The sequence below is a fragment of the Bacillus rossius genome, chromosome 11 (genome assembly GCF_032445375.1).
Source record: "Bacillus rossius redtenbacheri isolate Brsri chromosome 11, Brsri_v3, whole genome shotgun sequence".
NCBI classification, from domain to species: domain Eukaryota; kingdom Metazoa; phylum Arthropoda; class Insecta; order Phasmatodea; family Bacillidae; genus Bacillus; species Bacillus rossius.
This window is the reverse complement of record NC_086338.1, coordinates 59,793,468-59,818,740: the sequence shown is the minus strand read 5'-3', so window position 1 is coordinate 59,818,740 and position 25,273 is coordinate 59,793,468. Positions and strand designations below refer to the sequence as shown.

The following is a 25,273-nucleotide window of genomic DNA, read 5'->3' as shown; positions in this document are numbered from 1 at the left end:
GCGGCGGCGGGCCCGTGTACGGCACTACGGCATGTTCGACCTCTGCGCGTGCCGCCCCCTTGGTGGACGGGGCTGACCGGGGCGTCGCGACGCCCTTGGCGCTGCGAGCTGATTGGAGGTCATGCTCTACGGCTCGTGCTCGTGCGAGAAAAACATCCAGCCCGCGAGTCACTGCTTCGCGCAAGAATGGGCGAAGTTCGGGGGACACTAGCTCCACTATGAAGGGCAGTATGTCGCTAGTTTGACCCCCGGCTGTTAGGCGGCGGTATAGTCTGAGCTTGTTATAAACAAACGTCTCCACCGCCTCCTTGTCCCCTTGGCAACGGCTAAACATCTCACTCCGACATGTGTTCAGGGCTCGGGTGTCATTGAAGCGCGCCTCCAGCTGGCGGGCGAAGTCTTCCCAGTCTGCGTCGTAGCTGCCCGCCTGGGCCCACCACTCGCGCGCCTCGCCGCGCAGCTGCGCACTCACGCGTTCCGCCCACTCTTCCCGCGGTATCAGGTGCCGCACGAGCCTCGCCTCGCAGGCTCGCAAAAACACGCGCGGATCCTCGTGGTTGAGGCCCACGAACTCCGGGAGGGTAATAGGCCCGGTGAGGGGGCGGGACGTGGTAGCTAGCTGACCCCCTGGGTGCCCTCGTGCGCGTCGCTCGCACCCCCCACACAGAAAAAGTCCGTCCCGGAAATTTACGAATTCCAGCGCGTCTGCGCATGCACGGTGTTTAATTGTTCCGCACTGCTGGCATCTCGCTATCTCGCCTCGGTAACCGGGACAGTGGACAGCGGCGCACTGGGGACCCGCTTGGGTTCTGGGCTGCCCCTCCGTCTTGACGCGTACCGTTTCGCATGTGCAGTACAGGTGGGGGTACTCACCGGTGCTGTGGCTGGTGGTGTGCGGCTTGCCGCACCCGGCGCAATAGCTCTCCATGGTGATGGCTACGTCCGGCCTCTTGTCCATGCGCGATCCGCGGCTGTCCGACCCGAGCGTCGGGATGAAGCGTCGGTGGCGGGCGCGGGCAGATCCGGGGGTGCGCCCCCTTGCGCTTACGACCGAGCGGTCTTGCCCGCACGCACGCGCCACGCGGTTGTTTACGCGGCCGCGGCTGGTGACGGCTCGGTGATCTTCGGGCGCGCTCGTTTGTCCTCGGCGCGCGATCGGTCGCGGCAGTCCACTCACACTCGAGGGGTTAGGCGGGAGGGGGTGAGCGAACGATCTGTACACGTGCAGGGGGGGGGGGTGGAACCGTGGAATGCGGGAGGGAGTGAGCGAACGATCTTAGTGCTGGAGGGGGGTGGTGTGGCCTGATTACCCCGGCGCGTCCCGTTCCGCGGCGCCTGCACGTCTGCGCGCGCTTTCTCTCCCCTTTGTGCTGTCCCTACGCGTAACTCTGCCGGATTTTCAGCGATTCGGATGGCGTTTGCGGCGTTGTTATGTTGCCCCACGTTGGGCGCCATTTTGACACCGTTCCGGCTGCCTCCCCGTCAAAGCTATCAAGTCTTGCGGGATGGGTCTCGGGGTTTGGGTTCGGCCAAGTGGCGGGAGGCAGGGACGTGTCCGTAGAGGTGATCCTTGGGCTGTTTAGGCCACCCAAGACGCCTTATACTACAAATGATGCACTCTGCTACGTGAAGTGTGGTTTTTATTACACATCAACCTCTACATGGTGCTATCCATCCCCTGGCCGCGACTGTTCGGGGTTAGAGAGCTCTGCGCGTGTACGGCTGTTCGGCGATGACCCCGCTTACTATGGAGAGGGGGGAGTTTTGAGCGAACAGTACGTGGCGGACGTTGCTGCTAAGACCTGCGCGGTGATGCGCGGTGATGCGCGGTGATGCGCGGTGATGCGCGGTGATGCACGGCCAGTGGTGGTGTACTCACGATCTAGATGCGGTTGCTGAATTAGCGCGAAGGTGGCCTCTCAACGTTGCGCGAAGACGACCAGCCTCTTCGAGCTCCCGGTGGGTACTGACTCACTCGTGTAGCACAGCGCTACAGCAGGCCTGCCAATTGCGCGCCAGAAGCGCAGCGCGCGGGAAACAGACGCGGCCAAGTTTAGGACCTATTCGCACGTTGAACAATGGAATTAACAAATAAAAACATTTGATGAAATATACATTACATAGTTTATGTCTGTGAGAGAAAACATGTGCCCTTGATGCTATTATAGTCCGGCGGAAGCACATTGCCACACCCGGCGGAGTGCTTCCGCCGAGGTGGCCGGTAGTGGTGCTAGCTGCGGGTCGTTCGGTGCACTCACACTCGTTGCACCATGTTGCACGCGCGGGCGTGTTCGTGGCACACGGCTTTGAGAGGCGTCGGAGAGGCATCTAGGCCTGTGCGACTAAGAGGCGCACTATCGGCTGGCGTCAACGGCATTTACTCAATACATGGCGTTGCCTGAAATTTGAAATGCATGATCGCTTCGTGCTTCTGCCATGTCTGTGTTTGTTCGAGCATTACGCAAAAACTAAACTACCGATTTATAAGAACAATATTGTGTTTAAAAGCCTAAGGTTAGACTTTAAAAAAAAATTGTACATATTTTATCTTTCTAGAACACGAGAGCAGCTTGAAATAAATTAAAAAATTAGGTTCTGTTGAAACAAACATGACTTTAAAGATATTTAAAATTTAGCTTCTATAAAGAATTACGAACGAGGCGATATTTTTTAACACACTTTTATTAGTTTCACTTGTAACTATGTATTAAAATCTTGAAAGTCGATTTTAACCAACTTCTAATTGTCGAATCTATTTGAAACTTTGCAAGTATATGTAATCCGGATGACAATACACTAATTTTATTCCTTGTTCCGGGGGGAGGGGGGGATGGTTGTGTTTCAATTGCCTCCGAAATTTCCGGGACTCTGAAAAATGATTTTGTGGTGCACTTAGAGGTGTATTACGACGTCGGTGGGACTAACATCCCTCCCCCCCCCCCCCCCCCCAAACCGGTGAGATTGGTCCCGGTCATTTTCAACCAAAACTTCATTTTCGCAACAACAAAAAAATGTTTACTGGGTTACTCTTCAAGTCTAATATGTGCTTTCGTTCGCCTTCGTTCGCCGGACTACCCACTCAGAATGGTTTGCGGCGACTGTATTCTGTAGACCGTTGCTATACCATGTGTTCGTGTTACACGCTATGTCTAACATGTGCTATGTGAGGTATTATGAGCATCGAATATAATCGTGTGCCGGCTCTCAACGAAGGTCTTATTCTTTTGTTTTTTGCTAAGTTATAATAGAAGCAGTTGCTTTTACGGTACATATAACCTAGAACTGAAAACCGTGAAAAATTTGTAGGCAATTAGTAAAATATCACATAAACGAATCTAATCATGTGGGAGGGTGAATTTTTTTTAGAAATTTGATTTATTAGTACTAAACATAACTATTAATCTATTCACGCGTACGATAAGAAAATTGATACCAGTTTTATACATTTCGAATTAAGATGCAATTATTTCAAAAATCCTCAAATAATGTAGGTGTCTATATAAAAGTGGAAAAGGGAAAAGTTTAATTTTAATCATTATGTGCATAGAATCAAATTAAACAGAAGAGGAAATGTCAGATATAACAAAATGTAAATTAAAGTTAAACGTGCATGTTTCACAAATTTTAAAATAGGCTATCTCATAAAATGTAAAAAAAAAAAGGTAATAAGTGTGAATTTCACCAAGGTAATATATCTAAAACTATATTTAAAATTAATTAATATTACTTTTTACAACAGTAAGAGACGCGGTGGTCGAGTGGCTAGCACATTCACCCCCCTTCGCCAGAAAGGTGACAGGGGTTTGATTCTCGGTGGAGTCAAACCCGGATTTTCGCAAGTGGAAAATGAGGCGGACGATGACATGGCTTGTGGGTTTTCTCGGAGTACTCCCGTTTCCCGCACCAATTCACGCCCCATCTCATCTCCCCTCATGATTTCTCCCTCGGATAGGGCAGCCGGCTCCTATGAGTGTCAGCCCCATTCCATCCATGCAGACCCTGCCTCAGTCGGGACACTGTGTGTCGATTCTCGAGGTCCTTTTTACAATAATTATTACAAATTTCAACCTTATATAGTTTGGTTATAAATGAAATGTTAAATATATGATATTCAATGTTGTTTTTTTAGTTAAAAGTATTAGAATTATTCACTAAAATGTCTGAAATTGTTGCAATATCAGCAATATCCTGAAGTTGCCACGAACGAAGCCGTAGTTTATAAATATAAATACCTGGAGATCGTTCACTTAAATTATGTATAAATTCTCTTCCTTAATGGTTTTAGCTTTCTGACATAAAAATCGACACGTTCCTATGAATAGTACATATGCTTCTTATGTGTTTAATTATGCTTATATATACCTACATAAAACCAAGATAGAGTTTGTGTCTCTGTGTGTAAGCGTAGTATTTTCCAGGTAATCTTCATGTCAACGGCTGTTGCATTGTTGGTAAGACCTATGCATTGTTTTGTTTCATAAGTTAATTTCCAAAATCTGATTTAGTTCATTTTCCCCATTAAAAACGTGCTAGTGAGGTACCCATGAGGAGGGGCATGTCCAGTAAGCACTGTTCTTCCTGTAGCCTGCCGTAGGGAAGCACAGGTTCATCAGCTAGTTAAATATAAACATTGCAATGTGATATAGAAAGGTTGTGGCACTGACTCGGCGCTGATAAGGGAAGAGTAGCGCCAAGGTGTGGGGATCGAACCCGCGATCCTGCCAGCGAGGAAACGGGAGATAGCCACATCCGCACTGCGAGGGCGCGTATCGCTGGCTGACACGAGGCCAGAGGACGCTGCTATCTGGAGGTTCCGACGACAGCTTGCTGAAACGTGCTGGTGCGCGAGATACGCCCGGGCGTGCGACTCATGCGTGGTCTCGTGCCAAGCGCCTCTGTCTCTCCCGAGCCCACATTTTTTTATGTTAAGTAAAATGCTTTAATTCATGTGATAAACCTTTCTTTCATCAAAAAAATTTGAGACCATACATTTGTGAATTTGTCAAGCCTATCCCTAACATATTTAGGCTACTTCACACTGGGCCACTGCAAACGTGCCTCATTGCCAAATTCTCAGTTGCTGGTAGAAAAATGAACGTGGAGTAAGCAAGTGCATTGCTTGTATGTACTGTTGCTATAGCGAAAGAAATGCTGTAAAAACAGAAGATATAGTATTTATACGGTCCTTTGAGACCAATAATATAACGATTTATAACCAATACTATTTTTATTTCTTTTTTACTCTTTGAATACACCGAGTTGGTTATTTTTATTATTTTGTCAGTTTTATTCATTTAGAGATTTTCCTGTACATTTTTCTTGTAGCTCTCATGCAGTTTATGTTGGCTCACGAATTTGCTCATCAGATGTTTACTGATGTATTGTTAAGCTATACAAGGTCACACAAGTGATCATGGTCACGAAGACGTGCCTGACTCGTTACCACTATAAGATAACCTGTCTGCTGCTGTATGCTGAGAGATGTTGGTACGAAACAACATGTGCAAGAGAGCTATCGCGATTACTACAGGAACAACTCTCGTAAAATAGCGACGCCAAGCAATTGAAACAACCCACATGATGTGTGAATGTACAGATTTATGTAGAAAGAGTCGTAGCATCAGGGGCATAGCAAGATATTTAATTTTGCGGGCCGAGGACTTTTACACTCGTAGAAAACTTCTCTTTCCCGCGTCCAGGCTTGGTTTTGCGCGGCAACTTCACCGCGGAAGGCAACGCAGTGCCACCACAGACTCATCTCGCTAGTTCGAACCTAGTCATGCCTTGGTCACCTCCCCGTGGCGGTGGCTGGGGACTCGAAACGTCCCCCGGACCGAACAACCTATCATGATCACTATCATGATTATCATCTCCACCATAACCACTATCATCATCACCATCATGCAAACAGTCACGTCTAAGGCCTGTGTCATACTATGCGTTTCTGAAACTGCAGCTAAAACTGCCGTAGAGCTTGTTGGCTGGATATTCTTTCACACGCTATTCTCAAGAATGCACAAAGTAAATTTATCAGAATGGAACATGTAAACAATAGAGTAGAGAATGGCTACAGCTCCAGTACAACTGCATGGTGTGAGAGCGGCTTAACAGTCCACTCCGCAGCACGAACGAGGTCCGAAACGAGTCTCCTTCCAGTCTAATTGGACGAATTCCGCTCAGCTTTCAAGGTCTTTCCCGCCCTCAGCGTTTGACGACGGCTGATTGTCAGACATCCCATTATTATGGTACTTGTACCACCGCGAAGCCTTGACGAACCACGTACCATAACGAAGCAGTAGTTGCGTGCCATAACTTGACTGCAATGTAAATGAACAACGGAAAAGGTATGTTTGTTTATACAGCTATTATTGTTTTTGAATGTGTTAGGAACATATAAGATAATACATATCTAAAATACCAAGAGTAAAATAATTTTCTTACACACTAATTCACATTGAAATAATAATATTAAATAAGTACCTGCCATCGCTTTAATATAATTTTTCAGAATTTATTTTGATCGCCTCACTTTATTTGTAAGTTGTTAATAAACTTAATTTTTAATATCACTGTTAAAAACATTCAGAATAAATGATAAAATATTTTGTAATTTTTTAAGATTATAGAGATACAAAATACTAAAAGCCAAATTACAATCCCTTAAAAACATTTGTGTTCAAAATTGAGTTATTTGTCCATTATATGTGTGCTTCTACTTGTGTAATTACAAGGGAGGAGGAGGGGGGAGGAAATTAAAAAAAATATTCTAGGAACCAACCCCCCCCCCCAAAAAAAAAACAACAACAATATATTTAACAACTCTTCCCTGCTCTTCTCTATAAATCCGATAAAATGTTATATGCATAGCACACGAATAATTTTTTTAAACAAGCAATACAATCTAATTGTATCTAGAATAGAGCTTTTTTAAATAGAGTAGTTGATTAAAAAATACATTTTACTAGTGATTATAACAAAAAGAAAACGAAATTCAGTCTAGTGGCTGTACAAAGTCTAGTTGACGCGTATGGTAACCATATTGTCTGCAAAACGTGCCAGTGTTTCGTGGCTGTGTACCAATATTGAGGATGTCTCGTACCTTGAGGACACAGACGACCTGAGGTACCCCCAGCGCAGTGCGCAGTTCCGTTCAGTTCTCGGACGCCACGCCAGCGCGATGGAGCTCAGGTGACGCTTCATTGCTTCTTCCCTCCCTCGCTCCTATCTCCTCTTCCACAGCGAGATCACAAGGTGGTAGAGGGCAGGGTGACTAGCCTTCACACAGCGAGGGTCCATTACTACATTACTTCCTCCCTCCCACGCTCCTACCTCCTTTTCCACAGCGAGATCACAAGGTGGTAGAGGGCAAGGTGACTAGCCTTCACACAGCGAGGGTCCATTACTACATTACTTCCTCCCTCCCACGCTCCTACCTCCTCTTCCACAGCGAGATCACAAGGTGGTAGAGGGCAAGGTGACTAGCCTTCACACAGCGAGGGTCCATTACTACATTACTTCCTCCCTCCCACGCTCCTACCTCCTCTTCCACAGCGAGATCACAAGGTGGTAGAGGGCAAGGTGACTAGCCTTCACACAGCGAGGGTCCATTACTACATTACTTCCTCCCTCCCACGCTCTTACCTCCTCTTCCACAGCGAGATCACAAGGTGGTAGAGGGCAAGGTGACTAGCCTTCACACAGCGAGGGTCCATTACTACATTACTTCCTCCCTCCCACGCTCCTACCTTCTCTTCCACAGCGAGATCGCAAGGTGGTAGAGGGCAGGGTGACTAGCCTTCACACAGCGAGGGTCCATTACTACATTACTAAATATGACTTAAACGTGTGTTTTCACAGTAATCTTTAGGCATGAAACATCCTGTAGGTATTCTTATAATCACTTAAGAGAATAGCAATACACCCTCATCTTCATTTCTAAAGTGTTAGTTAATTATTGTCCTGTTACTTTTTGTCAGTACACTATACGTTTAAGCACACACTTATGCGGTCGTAAAACTGCAAATTATTTGTCAGAAGTTATAACAACCAAGGAGCTGCAAAACAAAAACAATGTAATTTGAAATTTATACCGACAAAATTTCACTTAATTTACATGTGGTTATGAAAGTGGTATAGCTAATAGTTATACATTTTTTAGTGTGCACGATTAACAGGAGATTATGACGATAGATTCGATATTTACTCCGCTAAGTCACGAGGATTGTTAAAAGTTATTATTTAAATAATTAAATTGATAAAATTAAAATAGCTCCGAATTACACATTTTTAATTAACAGCTATAAGATAAAAATAAATATAATGTATATTTAGAAGTGGTACAATATTGTCGTGTTCGTTGTAAATTTACATGCAGTAAAATTAACTTACTGTTGTGGTAAATATACAATGCATGTGTAAATTTATATATTAAAGAAAAATACACCAAAAACTATGACATATTGTACGTTTACAATTGTTATAGTGTTTTAACTCGAACACGAGAGTATAAATACATCAACATATGTATGTGTAAAATTACACTAACTTAGGTTAAGATACTGTTGCCACATATATTTTGTGTTCAATTACGTAATACATTTTAAAGTGTAAACGTTAGCCATGAAATAGCAACCTGTTAAATTTCTACAGGTATGTGAAATTAGCAGTAGTATCATGATTAGAGATACCGAACATAAGAGTTATTGTGAAACAACGCAATAAAACTGCGGTTTTCCCTCTCATATCTATTATCTATGTCGTGAAATAGCAAGTATCAGTATGTCGTTAACAGTTATTTAGTGCCAATTTCTCGTTATCGTGTGAGTAACCTAAAAGTTCTTTATTACCTATAGTAATGTCGACCATACAGTAGTTGTAACTGGTAGCCTGCCAATGGAATTAACAGTGATTTTCTTTTTAAATTTCATTGATAGGCTCAGAAATCTGAGTCAAAACCAGGTATACATTTATAATACGAGCAATTCGTTAACTAGTAGCCTAAATTCCTTCTTGAACACAGTACAAACGATTTTATTAAAACTACAGGATTGCCAAATTCGGGCTTGAAAAATATATCTACATAGTTTCTAAAAACAAAGGTACATTTTTCTGTCCATTATTTAATCCAATAATAAATGATTTGATAATATTTTTTTTATGAAAAATATATTACAACACTCATTAGCACCTGTTCCCTTATTCCACCACAGTCATTATCGTTAGTTCTGCACATAGCCTTTCGAGCGCTGATAACAGGGTATATCAGCAGGCACCGATAGAAAATAGATGCGCAAAGCATCTAGATACATACTCGAAGATTTAAATTTAATTGCGTCCCTTCCACAGTTGTAACTCTTACAGAGGTACCTAATATAAAACGGACATAACAAACACCGTACATTTATGTTCAAGGTTTTTGTAAATAACAGCCTAAGATTATATTTAAGAGTTATTTAAGACTAAACAAGTATTTTCTGAAGTATAACCTAAAACATGGTAGACATTTTTTAAGGTGTTCATTTTGGAGGCATTAAAAATTAACTTAGTATGTTTTCTCCTAAATCATTTTTCTGAAATTTAAGTAGCAATTTAGTGTATTTTCTTCCGTGTTACAAAGTTGCCTAAATGCTAGGCATTATCCCCGATTTACGCATCATGTTATATGCTGTACCACTTTTACCAATCCAGATGTTCAGCATTATCAATTCTCCTACTTTGTCACGATGGATCATTTTAGATATTTAGTAACATAAATTTTTGATACACGTGTTTGATGCAGTAGGTAGTTATTGGAAAAGTATAAATTCTACAGAAAATATGTTACAACAAGAAGTTACATATCAAATCTATTCGGATAAAATTAATTTATGAACTACCGTACATTTTTGTAGACAATTCAAGTTGTATACTGGGATTAAAAGTTATAGTAATCAGTGTCGTTTTGTTTTATTTTGCAGGTTAATAACAGTCTGGGCCCTACTGCTGTTACAAATTTATGGAGTCACGTGTACTGCAGATGAAGTTACTCCAGGTTTGTTGCTAACAAATTAATTGATTGGTGTCTGACCTAAAATATATTTAATAGTTATTGGCTGTCGGTTTCAAAAGGTGCTAAATTTGATACAACTTACCCATAATTTGCTAACATTTCAATATGTACTGTGGGTACTTAATTTAAACAAATCTACAGGTATACGTTTATGTCAACCTCGATTAAAGGACAGCTTACGGAGTTAGTATTTCTTTCGGATTTTCTGAAAACACATGTTTTTGGAAATAACGGCATGTAAAGTAATGACTTAAAAGATTATCATACCCCGCTATATTGGAATATCAATAAAGTTTATAATTTATACTTCAGTTGCTGTTTTAACTCTTCATTTTTTAAACTATTCGAATGAAAAATAATAAATAAAAACTTTATAGTATAGTTTTCATTTAGTCTGACATAAATCAACATGCAGCATCAAGTAACTGCCGACGCACCGGTAGGAAATATATTAATAATCTATGTAGGCGTTTGTACCATACGTAATAGTTATAGTGCAGGCTAAAGGTTTTGCGAGTCGCACTTACCCCTCTCGCTTCTCGTCTCCGCGGTGACGACTAGCAAGACTTTTGGCCCGCACTATACACTATGCCATGAATGTTCGCATTAAAATATGACCAACCCAAGGTTCTGCGAATTGTCTGGATAAAAGAATCATGAAACAAAATCGTTTCTACTGCAAATTGCGGCTAGTTTATTAAGAGGTCCACCTAGTCAGAGGTGTATTTGTGTTTGTGAGGTGGTAACTTGTGCTTCTAGTGCGGTATCGCCTCTTTTAACGGCGTACTGCAAGTCTCTCGAATACTTCCAAGAATCTGCGCAGGGAGTTTGAAACCTAAACATTATTCTGAAAACACACGGTTTGACCATTTTCACTCTTATAAAAATAGTTTATAAACGAAAAAAAAAAAAAAACTCAACCGCCCTCAGAGTATTCGTAGACGCTTTTCGTAAACAGACCCCACTCTGATATCTTGAGGTTTCTTCTGAAGCTCTGCACACCGTACGTGCGAGCCTTACGATGTAGTTGTTGAGTTTCCACTAATAGCTGTTCGTCTACATGTGAATAAAATAGTTTTTCTAATCCATATGCCACATGTATCCATATGTTTTCCAATGTTTTGATGAAAAACATGACCTTAAGTCGACATATATAAAAAAGAGAGCGAAGGATGAAGGTCAAAATCTTGGATGGCGGTTACCTGGAGATAAGCCACACCGCGGAGCTATTGTTTCATTGTCTTATAACGGGACGGGCGAAGGTTTAACAATTCTGCCAGAAATACCAATTTTATTTTCACAAATAATTTTTTGAACTCCTAGACACATTTTAATTAATTTATAACATAAATACACACGTTATTTTAAGTACATTTTTTTACAAATAAGCTTTTAAATTCAGAAACAACTTTTTAGTTTATAATAATAGAAATACACACATTATCTAATTACCCACTCTCTAATGTTTAGTTACTGGCACCATCTTGAAAATTTTAAAGTAGAAATTATTTTTTTTTCTTCACTATTTTTAAATCTGTCCACAGTCTTGAAAAATACCATAATTTTTATGTTAAAAATAGAAAATAATTTTTATAAAATTTTAATAAAAAATGCCTGTGTCACGGAGACCTCGGTTCGAACCCGGCGAGGGCCAAAAAATTAAACCCCCACCTGTAGTGACAAATGACAGACTGACCCCCCCCCCCCCCTTTTACCACTAATGCCAAGGCAGATATTACATCAGCCAGTATGTCATGGCGACCATCTTGTTTTCGTCTGCTAGAGGGCGCTGCCATCATATTGGTTTAATTTTTACCCGCTAGAGTCTAATAACCAGAAAGTAAATTGACATGATATCCACCATCATGTCGGCCGTCTCTGCCACCATCTTGGAAATCTGTAATTATGTACCTAGAAATTCAAAAAATATAATAATAATTAAAAAAAATTACTTCTTAATATATTGATTGACTCGATCTTTTATAGTCCTTGGTTCGATTTTTAACTAATGCAAAAAAAGTTAATTTTATGTAAACGTTTATTATTTAATTAAAATCGTCGTAAAAGTGACAGGTTCAAGAAATAAAAAAAAAAAATGTATGTCAGAATTTCTACTCTACTGGTGTTCATCGATTTCTACAGTCATCTTAGAAGACAAAGCGAATCATTTAGATGTCTTAACATGTATTTTCATGGCTGTTCCGAATGGCAGTTGATTACCATATATTTCACGCAGCACAGCATTTTCAAATTTGCTAAAAAGAGCAGTGATATATTTCATGATGCACAATTTAATTATGATGGATGCGCAACCAGTCAATCACAATTCCTGATGTGTGTGTGTGTGTTTTTTTTTTAATCTTCCATAGTGTATAAACTGTTATGGGAAAGTCGGAGCACAAAACAGACATGTAGACGACAAGTAACTTTCACCAAGACTGCGTTTAATGCAACATCACTTCTTCTCAGGTAATACACAAATCAGTTCCACCAACTGAGCATTAAACATAAAGACAAATTCCCATACATGCCACAATTGACTAATACCAACATAAACTGCCTACAACACCTGTTGCACCGATATTTAATACATTCAGAGTTATTATAACAATCGTGTATTACATATTCACGAAAATTTTCAGTTTTTGATGTCACAGTACATACAGTTGGATGATGGAACACCGTTAGTTGCTGCATCCTTTATCGATGTCACTGGCACTGTTGACACCCATTGTCCTGCTGCTGAAGACATTGCACATGTAAACATCTCCGAGGTTTCTGTCAACACCGGAGGAACTTCAACCATGGAAGTGTCCAAGGCCTGCTCTGCTGGCACAGTGGGTGCAGCAGTTGCCAACAGGATCGGTGGCCATCGGGATCTAGGGAGCTGTGAGAATTGAGAAATGTTGGCAGGCCTTCCATCCAGGTCAACGTTAACGATTATAATGATGCCAGATACCACACTAACATGTGTGATGACTCAAACTGGCCGATCCGCATTGCACCACAGCCAGAGGTGCACTTAGACTCGCGTTGTCCAGTCCTCACTTAATACTCGCGGCGACTGGCACTAGACAAAACAGTACCCAGTTTAATTCTTACAAACTGGTTCTTGCTTGCACCTAACTGTCCCAGTCAATATTTCATAATGTCGATTTAGACTAGTCGTGAAATTAGTTTACTACATTTGATGCACTGAAACAGTATTCTTTGTTAATTATTCCGGTATCAGCCTCTTATATGCCTGAGAGTGTTTTAATTGGAAGTGAATGACGTAACACAGTCTTTGCACTGATGCGATGAGGTTTAGTCTTTCACTGAAGTCTCCGGGGTTGCTGACGGATGGAACAGCAGCTGCTGGTTTATCCTGTGCAGTACAGTGTGACCTTGTTGGTGCGACAGACGCCGGCCTGAGGGTAAGCAACTACACCGCACACACGGTGACGGTGGCCTGGGCCCGCCCCGGCGCCGTGCAGCTGTGCTGGCAGCGCCTGCCTCCGGGGGACTCGGCCCCCGTGTGCGAGCGCCCAGCCCCGGGAGCCACCAGCCACGAGCTGCGACTGGGCGATGCCTGCCTCGACTACAACATCACCCTCGCCGCGGCTGGCGGACCCACTCTGTCCCTCGAGTTCTCCGCAGCGCGCGGCGGTAAAGGTATCCGCGCAACATCAGTGTTCCAGACTCATGCCAATGTTGTGTTGCAGAAACATTATATTGTTTACATTTTCAAATGCACCTAAAACATTGTGTGCGGGACACTTGATCTGCTTCTGCCTTTAGATAGCAGGGATGATCAGAGGCAGGGGTTTTATCATGAATAGTTTTAGGCTGGATAGTTTCAAGCTAAGTAATTTTAAATGGAATATTTTATGCTAAACATTGTTGGCACTGATATATATATATATATATATATATATATATATATATTAGTCTGAGTGATTGGTTATCTGAGTTTAGTGAGTTCCTTTTTAATTTTGTGGCTACAGTTGTGGACATAACAGTAAAACACAGCTAAGAAATAATAACAATACAATTTTTTGAAATACATTACACGCCTTTCTAAATAGCTATGATTCAAAGCATCTGACACAATAGGTTGTATAATGTTTTGTGTTAGATCCTGGGAATTATCAAATTATTCACTAGATCAGTTTTATAGAAGCCTCTACACACATACATACCCTGCCTACAGTAATGTGTGCAGTTTTTCCATACCGAAACACACCCATGAAAACTACTTAAGTACCTACCTGTTTTAACATTTTTGTGATTCAAACCATATATTTTAGAAACGAAACCCCAAAACCAAATTACCATAGGAAATTGCAATGACATGTAAATGCATTAGACAATTTTTAAGAATCTTGAATGGTCAGTTTATTGTACATTACTAACCAGAGCTCAGCATTACACTTTGCAGGAACATAGGTACTTTTTAGGTTAGAGAATTATTAAATAGTGCAAAGTAGTTTTAGTAAGTGTAGTTTAAATATATGTTCAGATGACTTCTTCAATGTAGTAAATATTGCAGATGCATTCTATTAGAAATTTAACTTGAAACATTTGCATTCTTCATTTTGTAGCAACTTTAGGAAGGTCTTCTGTTACTCTGTCAACAGCAAACACAAAGGGGAAACGTGGCCTCCACTTGTAAGTCATGCAGTAACTAAGCTGTGTCATGTGTATTTACAAGAGTGCGTATGTCTCGGAGAGATGGCACTGTGTCCCAGAAGAGTGTGGGGGGTGGGAGGGCAGCGGGAGCTAAATCTCCGGCATCCTGGTTAAGTTTCCAAGTATTTTTTTAAAGCTTGGGTTTACAAGTCTATTGTTAATAACCTTGAAAGCGGATCTGGGCGTGGGTCCACAGGTCCCGGCATGCCGCGCGCCCTCGAGGGCCGCTGGTCGTCTGGCGGCGTGGCGGCGGTCCAGTGGGCCCCGGGCAGCCTCTGCGTGGCGCTATACTCGCTGCGGCTCTCCGGCGGCGAGGTGGTGGTCGAGGACCGGGTGCTCGGCTCAATGAGAAGCTACGAGAAGTCTGGGCTGCCGGCCTGCGCTGGGCTCAACGTGTCCGTGAGGGCGCTCGACGCCACTGGCCGCGCCTCGCTCCCTGCCAGCATAGCCCTGCTGCCGCTGGAAACAGGTACCACCCTCACAGCCCTTTACACAGTGGGACCTCCGCCTCACAGAAATACTGAGCTATAATACAAAAATATCATCCCCACCAGGAAAAAGAAAGACCGAAAACAAATACCAGGCAAAAAAGGTTGCAAAAAATGTGAGCGAGTCGTTCAGTACTCGCCAGTGATGTGTAAACATCTACTAACCTCGGTAACGAACAAATTCATGTGTCCTCATGTTGCAAATAATCCTATAATACAAAACTCGGACACAACATTTAATGTGGAATTCTTTAAAATAATGCCGGGAGTGATTAATTTAAGAAAAGTATTTTTTTTTTTTAGGGACAAAAGGGACATTTTTCTGTCTTTAAAAACCTAACTATAGTTCTGTTTAGCAAGATGGTAACAAAACCAAACCAAACCCAACCTAGGTAGGTTAGCATTAAGTTTTAATTATTTCCTACAATTTTTCTCAAAGTCAGTGCATTTGATACACTTCGGGTAGTTTCGGATCAGTTATGATGAAATTTGTGCACTGGTGTAGGCATGGGGGCTTAAAAGAACATAAAGTAAATTAAATGCTCTTGATGCATTCCAGGATGTTTCGGAACAGCTATGGTGCTTTGGTACACATGTTGTGGACAAGTTGGTAAACACAGTTGGCTTTACTCTCTTATTCCATGCCATGCACAACTGTCTTCAATCATGTCCTATTGGTCAGCAAAAAAAAAAAAAAAGGATGATATTGCTGTCGCTCGGGTTCTCGCGTTCGAGATCCGGTGGGGTTCCTAGCGGGAAGGCTTTTTTAATACGTGAAACGTGTCCGGGAGGGCACCAGGCTAACTCGGTGGTTAACCACGAGGTGGGTCGTTGGGTACGAATGCCCCTGCGTGGCACACTAGGAACGGCGGCGGTGGTCGTGATGTTAGGGATCCCGACTTACTGCTGCACTACTGGCCCTACACAGCATAGCACGCTGATCCATAACTGGGTTGGGGAGGTTCCACAAATAACGTACACTGTTTTGCACTGTTGTATACACGTCGCGCACAGAGTGTGTAGAGTGGACGTTTAATTAACGTTGGCAATTACACTTGTGGTTACAGTTACACTATTTCCCTATACAAAGTACACTATGATTACACTGGCGCTCTGACGCGCCGTCACTAAAATTAAGCCCTCACACCAGTCGTGGATGAGGGGGGGGGGGGGGAGTTTGATTGGAGTCGGCCAATCCCGTAATTGGCGAACGGTGACGCGCGGGCCCACCTGTATGGACCGCGGCTCGCTATTAAATTAATCAAAGTCTTCGATTAGATGTGGCCAGTGCCTGTGCACTTCGGCAGTTAACTGAAAGTCTGTTATTGCGGGAGTCGGCCCGTGCCGTATATTGCACTGCCCCGTGTAATACGTTGTGCGGGGAGTGTTATGTTTACGCGGCTGGGATAGGCCCTACACCGTAAAAGGACCGGGCGCACACGGGGAGTTGATTAAAAAAGGTTTTGGTGCGTGACTATATTTACCAGAATGAATTCAGTGTCGACTGTGGTTGATGGCTCCCCGTGGGACGCACGTCCGTCCCGGTCCGCGAGTCGCTCGGTACTGGCGTCTGGCCCTGGCGCGAGGGGAGGGCTCCGCGTCCTCTCGCACCAAGGTTTCTAAAGTTCTGTTATTCGTAAAATATTATATTAATAACAAAATGTAAGTGGCTCTAAATTCACACATTAAAAATTAGCAATTAACCTAATACATATATATGTTTTGGAAATTAGATTTAACAAGTTTATATGAAATAAGTTTGAATAATCTGAGTCACACTGGAGACTGTTCGTCGCTTGATGACTGCTCCAGTGGCGAATGATACACGGAAATTTGGGGCGGTTTTAATTAAGTTACACACTAAGTTATTGAAATTAGGCTGAAGGCCGCAAGGGGAGCACTCACAGCTGTATTACTAAAAAACCACACGTGAGTGACCCGGGCACTCCTACATCGCACTTCCCTTGCACGGGGTTGTTAATTAAAAGTGATGTGATCATTAATTTGTGTTGAATTTACAATGTACGAGACTCGGGTTGTCTGGTCGATTAGGTCATGGGCGTTGATTCTACCTTTGTTCCGCGGCGCTCGCCTGACTCGGGTGGGCCATGGCTAGGGGCGCGTTCTGTTAGCGGGGCAGGATACTGGCGGTTGCAGGTCGGGCTTTAGGGTGGCCTTCGGTCGAATGACGTCAATATAATATTTTTATAGCGAAAATGATGAAAGCAGAGTTATTTACATGAAAATAATTGTGAAGCAAGTATGAAATAATAAATTTAAAACATGCAAATGATTGTCCGAGTGGAAAAGAAGAAATACAATTGACTTGTGACATAAAATAAAATAAAGGAAGGATGTATTTGAAATCAGGTTAGGCCTGCCTAGTATATCTTGGTATACACATAAAACAGTATTGTTACAGACAATACCATGTTATTGGCCGGTATTGGCTATGGGGGCTGGGTGAGGTACTAGTGCCGATGTCCGCCATCTTGGATTGTGACTTCACAATGACCATCTTGGATGACCTTGACATTTGACTTCGAACTTTTACCTTTCCCTTGAATTCTACATTTTACTTTGACCTTGACCTTTCACCTCATTCACCATCTTGGATTATGCCTGATGATCATCCCGCTCTCATAATATTGCAATTTTCGTTATGGTCTCCATAACGATTCTAATAACTTTCTAATAACGATTCTAATAACGCCATAACGATTCTAATAACATTATAACAACATGTCCGCCATCTTGGATCTGATGTCTCAGCCAATTTTTTAGATTATGCTAATTAAATTAAAAATAAAATGTAACATTTTATTTCTATAAAGACCACGAAAAAATTGGCAGGTAATAGAATATTGATCTTATGTGCATAAGACAGTTTGATGCTGGTGCTCTCTAGGAACAAGCACCAAAAACAAAGAATACTGAATCCAAGATGGCGGCCTCCAGTAGAAAAGAAAAACCAAGATGGCCACTGTAACATCATCCAAGATGATGGTCTCCTTTTGACAACAAGATGGCGGCTATGTCGTCAGAATTTTAAAAAGTGGCTGAGATATCAGATCCAAGATGGTGGATAAGTTATTAGAATTCAAGATGGTGACTATAAAGAAAATTGCAACGTTTGGAGAGTGGGAGATTTTATTTAGATGTGGTGGAATTCAATATGGCGACTGAGGTCAATTATCAAGGTCAAGTTCAAAGTTGAAGGACAAAGTACAAGGTCAAAGTTCAGAGTCAAGGTCATCCATGATGGCCGGCTGGACGTTACATCGGCATCAGTACCTCACCGAGCACCCATAGCCAATATGGTATTGTCATAGTATTGTCTGGATGTATTGCTCGCAGCGCCCGGGGCGGTGAGCGACCTGGCGGTGGTGGGGTCGCGGACCCGCCGTGTGGACCTCGCCTGGACACGGCCGCAGAGACCTGACTGCCTGCGCGGGTACTCGGTGTGCTGGCGGCCGAGCGAGCACCACAACGAGAATTGCACAAAACTTGCCGAAACGCATCGCAGTCACTTGTGGCACCGCATCGAGCCCCTGCAAGCTAGCGCCGAGTACATGGTGCACGTGGCCTCGTTGGGCGCCGGTGACCTGCAAGCCATCAGCCCCCCACTGGAGCTCCACACAGGTTCGCCGTCACACACAGCTTATACGTTCTCAGCTATAGAGAGCCCCTGTAAGCTATCACTGAGTACATGGTTCAAATGGCCTCTCTAGGCGTTGGCGACCTGCAAGCCATCAGCCCCCCACTGGAGCTCCACACAGGTTTGTGCATCACACACAGCTTATATGTTCTTATCTATAGCGAGTCAACGAGGAGTAAGGGAAACAGAAATACGCCAACTTGGATTCAACCATCTTTTTAAGTTAGAATTTTTATAGTTCAATTTAAAAAAAATGGTTTCGTTAAGGCATTATGCATAAATTAACAGGTTTTGTGTGGTTGTTAAATGCATGGCTATTAAAAAATATAATAAAATTGCATTCCTTCTTCAACAGGACCAATTTTCTCACAGAGGAAAATATTTTATTTAGTTTACCATATTATTTCTCAGTTTGCATTATACCAATGCAGCAAAAAAAATAATATGCCATTAATAATTCATAGGATATGCTTTGGCCAAAAAGTAATTTATTGCGATGGTTTTATTCGGTTTCAGTCTCAGTTACAGAAAGAGCATGAACAAAAGGATTGTTAACAACTGGACATTCAGGAGGGCAAGAACCTTTGTAATTTAAAAATAAAATTAAAAAGGCCCCAATTGTTATTTATAAATAATAAATAAAATTCTACTATTTGTCATTTCGGCTCTGTACATGTGTCATTCTGAGGGTTCATTTAGTTAACTCCATTAAATGGGCTAAAGGTTAATGGCTATGATAGATCCAGATTTATTACACGGTTAGTAAGATTTTTAGATCGTTATAATTTCCCAAACTATAAAGTTTTTCACTGCTTACTTTGTAATTTTTTTTGTAAAGTTTAGAGTTTGTATAGTTGATTTCTAGCCACCTTGCCGAGATGATGTGGTGATAATGAGGGCACCGGCTAGCACTGCTTGGAGACTCTGGGCTCTCGGGCGTCATGTCACCTGTAGATGCAAGGCATTTAGTGGAGACAGTAGTAAAATTACCTCAGGGTGTTTAAGCCCCCCAGGATGATATTTTAATATAAAAAAACACAATAAAATATCTCTTCCACTGAATGCAACTTTAATATCTCGACTCACACAAACACGTCCAGTCCCAGCGATGGGGACAAGGGCACTGCTGTGACTCGGAGCGGTTTCGGCCACCAGGGCCCCTTCCTGAGAAGAGACCCACGCACGCGCGGGCGACAATCGACTCTGTGGTGGCGTCCATCCGCTCGCCGCACTTCGTTGCACTCTCGCGCACTATGTTCGTGGTTCGCTCATAAGTGCACACGTTTCGGGAGGCAACGACCGACCATAACGGCCTGTGCGAGCAGAGGGAGCACCAAAGAGTGTTGCCATAGGAAGTGTAAATTAATATTTAATATAAGTTGGTACTAGCTCTTAGTTACGACTTTATCAACTTTATATTTGTTTACTTAACATCTTCATTTTTTTCGACATGCCGTTGGTTTGAGAACGAGGTAGTACTTGTGTAATTTTGAGTAATTGGTAAAGTTTAATTTGGATTTGAAACACTTACTGATGCTTCCAGTGGGGTGTCGATGTTATGGTTTCTGACTTGTGAAGCGAGTGTTTTCTACACCTTGAGCCCCTACGATTAGTCTACACCTTGACTGGACAACATCCTGGGACACGTAACAATTTCCGTTTAATTCTGAATTAATTTTTGGGAATTACCTACACTTGTAATAATACTGTCAATCGACACTTTGTAATGACATTTGAAAATCTGTTAATGTGTTTTTGACCTCAAAGAAAACAATTTTTCAATATTAAATGTTAAAAACTTATAATGGCATTAAAAACTGTTGAAACTAATGTTGCATCTTTCGGTTCCCATCTCTACCCTTTAGGGGTGTACTAGGCCTCGCAACAGAGAGAAAACCACACTCTAGGGGAATTGAGTCTTACTATCTTGGATCTCTATTACATAATGTGGCTGTACATATCACAGACGCTAGCATTGGATACTGTTGGAATCCATATTAGGGCCTAGTGTTTCTATTACATCATATAAAGTTGGCAATGTTAGATAATCAGTTATTATTCAGGCACTGGAGACTGTTAAAGATATAACATTTTTCGTAAGATTTTTTAAAAAAATTATCATGGATTGTTAGTATTTCCATGGCCTGCGACATGATCAGGCCTTCTTGGAATCAAGCAACATGCTGAAATATAGAGAATTTGAAAGGACAGGATTTTGAATCCTGATTTATTGAGCCCGATTTCAGTTTCCCAGTGTTTCCCAAAATCACTCGAGGCAAATGCCGTGCTGCTTCTGTACTGTTTTATGAAGTCGATTACTTCTCCTACATTTACTCGCAGTGTGTTGAGCGTACACGTTCATCTCTAGTTCCTTGTAAGAAATAATAAAAAACGACTCCCTGGTGATTGTTGGCCAATGAGGTATTATTTCTGTGCAGGTCCTGAGCCGGTAGCGAACTTGACTGTGAACGACCTTGGCACCCACGAGGCCAGCGTGAGTTGGAAGGCCCCTGCACGCGCCAAGCTGTACTCGGTGTGCTGGGGCCCGTGGTCCGGCCGGGGGCGCCACTACTGCCTCAACACCTCTGAGACAGCCGCCACCTTGACGGACCTGCGCGGAGTCGGTGGTGGCGAGAACTACACGGTGTTGGTGTGGGCGGTCGGTCCTGGCGGCGGTGCCTCCGACACGACAGTCCTCACCCTGCGGAGTGAGCACTCACACAGTCATAGCCCTGGGGAGTTCTTCTTCCTTAGATCGTACTAGGGGAGTCGTTTGTAGCTATACTATGTATAATATTGACAGACAAACTTTGTGTGCAGGTTCATCACGACTAAATAAGTTTAAACCAAGGCTGACAGATGTCTTTGGTTGGATATGAACATCATTTTTATTGTAAATAATAAAGAAAATATTTGAGGTGGAATACTGAGCGTAGGGATTATGTTTCATTCGATGAAGTTCTACAACCCAGCGAATTTTGTTACTGTCGTCAAATGATTTAATTAAAATAATTGAGAGTAGTAACACATCACAATAATACGTGGAAATCAATTCGAATTTTCTCCAGGCCTCAATACTTCTCTCTCCTCTCAGCTACCACAGGTGTCAACTCGTGCAACCTTGGACACACGCACGGAGAGCCCGCACCAGAATTCCTCGCATAACGTTGGCCCGGGCATTTCACCTTATCGCATTGTGCTCTGCACGGCCGCTAGGACCAGCGCGTCTAACAGTGCCGTCTCGTCTTGCGTTGAGAGATGGCGTATTGTCGATTCCTGCGGTGACAGAATGCCTCTCTGCATTCTCTTACCCTCCCACCTAGACATAAGTCACGAATAAGGGTTTCCCCCCCTTTTCTTTGATAACCCAGCGCTCTTAGCCATCAGCCCTACCGCCCTGGGGGCCCAAACGGGCGTGGATGCGGATACGCCGCATACGCAACCGGGAAGAACGTTAGAGCTTTTGGCTATGCAAAGGGACTGAGGCTACCCATCTCAGTTTATGCACCACCTCCGGCCCCCTACTCCACTCAGCTCACCTAGACAGTGTCATGTTTCCCCTCTTCTCCCTGGGTGCCCTAACTTGGTCCACCTCTGCATGCGAGATCTGCAGCCCAGTTGTATTCTTCCGCTGGCCAGTATTCATCCCCCACCCAACACACTCAGCTCTTGAAGCCACTAGACTCCTGCTGATGGAGCCCCCAATGACCTCTTGTGGCATGTGCTAAGAACTAACCCCCCCCCCCTCATACTTGATCCCTTCCCGGCAAGTTTAACTATGCATTGTTTCCGCAGGAGAGAGCCAATCGTTCTCCGGCCGGTCTCCACTACATTTCGTTGGTGTACGAGTTAAGTTTTTCGTGAACGGTGAATTTTTTTTCAGGATGTAGTTCTGAAAAGAATGGGAGAGAATTCCCAGACTTTAAAGGACAAGGTCAAAGGTCAACTAATGGCCTGCAGTATTTTCAACCATAGATAAGGATACATCTTCTTGAGCAGGAACAAAGGTCAAGGTCAAAGATAATCCAAGATGGCTGCCATGATGTCACAATTTCAAAAATACACACTAATACTGATAATTATTTCCTTTACTTTTTAATAAATAATGATTTATTTAAAAACCTTTCTGCTTTCTTGCAAAATAAATAAAATGTAAATTTTGTAAAATTTTTAATGTAGTTAACTCTTTAAGAGTTAGCTGTCTTTTAGAAAGGTTATCACAGTCCATGATGGCAGACTTTGGCACCACCACAGCCTGAAGACCGTTCCAAAATACCCATTCACATACTACTAAAAATATTTCCTTTTAATCAGCAATGCAACAGTTCTGTTAAAATGCCACAGAGCCCAGGCCCTTGGAGAGCTTGGCGCTCGCCGGTGACACGCACGACTCCATGAGCGCGAGCTGGAGCCGCCCCCTGGCTGGCCTGGAGGCCGTGGAGGTGTGCTGGGCTCGGCTGGGCAGCAACAGCAGCGGCGAGGAGTGTGCCAGGGTGTCCCCCCGCGCGGCACCACACAACATCACCGGTCTCTGGCCGTGCCACTGGTACAACGTGACAGCGCGCGGCGTGCTGTCAGACGGGACCAGGTCCGAGCCAGTCAGCGCCCAGCACTACACCGCTCCCGACGGTTACATGCGTGAGTCGAATCACAGCTCCACACTATTCCCACACTATCCTCTTCAGGTGAATCACTGTTCAAGATTCTTATTGGTTGAGAGAACTGGCGCACGAAGCTTCGATTTGTTTCGAAAGCGGTGGGTGGGATAATCTAAAGTTAATTGGTTATGTGGAATATGTTACTCCCAGTTAAAGAGGCATCTCTAAGTTTGAAAAATTAAAGCCCCTTAAATATCTATTTTAAAGAATTTCTCACATTTTTAAAATATATCATAGAATCTATAGTTTCATAGCTTTACACACAGTAGTGTAGCAATAAAAATGAAAATTTCTTTTAAAAAATCGATAGATACCACAGGTTATATGTTACCAACACCAATATTTTATTTTTTATCTACGGATTACGGGTTTATGGGGAGGGGGTGACCAGCCCTCCCTCAGGACTGACCCTGGGTCTGTGGAGAATGTGCGTTGCAGCCAATGAAGAAAGTACTGTTGCAAACTTTTACAAACTGTCGAAGTCAAACCAGCAAACAAACAGCCCTGGAAAACACAGTTGTTATCTTTAATAATTAGGTTTAATGGAGCGAAATAGATGATGATGAAGGCATACCAATTTTATGAACATTTGCGTTAAAGTGAATATTATGCTGATTGGAAATCTCGTTCTTCGATTACATATCTTTATTATTCAGGCCTGAATCATTACTTCGCCTCTGTGAGCACTGACTGGTGAATAATGAACAGGAGGCGAGTCATACCGCTGGCAAGCGAGGACATTTTCCTATTTGATGGGACCAGAGTTCAACTCAAATAGAAATTTAGCTTCTATATTCCAATATAATTGTAACCTTGTCAATCCATTTCTTGAGAAAAACCTAGTCCATTAGTTATAATGTTACAAAGCTCAATTATATAGATGTATTAGTTGTCTTTTATGAATTTTTTTTGGTAGTGGAGGGATGCATTTGTATTCTAATACAGCATTAATGTGGCTTCTGTATGAAAGTATTTTAGTTGGATATTGTCTACATTTCTATTTTGTTTGTTCTCTCTTGAATAATTTAAAACTCTGATTGGATAGATTAATTACATAACACAGAACCAGTGATAATGTAAATAAATACCTAATATTTAATTACATGTATTGTGACTTGCTCTTTTTTATAATTTTAAACACCAAAGCCTATTAAAAATTATGATCGCCGTGGGTTTCTACTCGTGAGGACACGGCCGGCAGTTTGGACGGAGTGCTGCTTGCAGCCGACGGAGGGCTGGAGGACCTGGACTCGGGCTTCGAGGGGTCCCAGATGGCAGTGCGATGGCAGCTCCAGGAAGGCTGCACCGCGTATGTGGAGGTGTGCTGGGGGGTGGTCGACGACCTAGAGCACGGCGTCAACTGCTCCACTGTGCCCGGCCACCGGTCCAAGACGTCACTCGACGGTCTCAAGCTTTGTTCCAACTACTCCATCATCGGCACCGCCCTGTCGCCCAACGGCACCCGCATCAACTCAATCACCGCCTACAAGTCCTCAGGTCAGCGCAACTCTGCTGAATGACAGCTCCACACTAGGCCAGTGTATGTGCCATCCCCTTGTATTTATCCAAAAACTTCCAAACTCAACCTTGACAGAAAATCTCTGCCCATTACTGAGACTAAAAAATGTTAGCACTGCCTGGTATAAAGCATGTTATGTTAAAGGCGAGCTGGGGAAAAAAATCATGTTTACAAGACATAAAAAGAGTAAATATATGACATGATGGTGACTGAAGCTGGCTATGTTTATTT

The 25,273-nt window shown here is 42.9% G+C and overlaps 1 protein-coding gene across 2 annotated transcripts in view; it reads left to right on the top strand.

Moving 5' to 3' along the window:
* Positions 1-7,113: 7,113 nt before the first annotated feature.
* Positions 7,114-25,273, top strand: part of LOC134537109 (fibronectin-like) — a 44,784-nt gene continuing 26,624 nt past the window's right edge. For both annotated transcript variants that reach the window (XM_063377400.1, XM_063377399.1), the window contains exons 1-8: positions 7,114-7,188; positions 9,957-10,030; positions 13,451-13,702; positions 14,916-15,188; positions 18,565-18,849; positions 21,304-21,573; positions 23,210-23,503; positions 24,748-25,020. In XM_063377400.1, the coding sequence (XP_063233470.1) occupies positions 7,178-7,188; positions 9,957-10,030; positions 13,451-13,702; positions 14,916-15,188; positions 18,565-18,849; positions 21,304-21,573; positions 23,210-23,503; positions 24,748-25,020 (1,732 nt within the window). In that variant the 5' untranslated portion in view covers positions 7,114-7,177. The remainder of the gene's footprint in view (positions 7,189-9,956; positions 10,031-13,450; positions 13,703-14,915; positions 15,189-18,564; positions 18,850-21,303; positions 21,574-23,209; positions 23,504-24,747; positions 25,021-25,273) is intronic.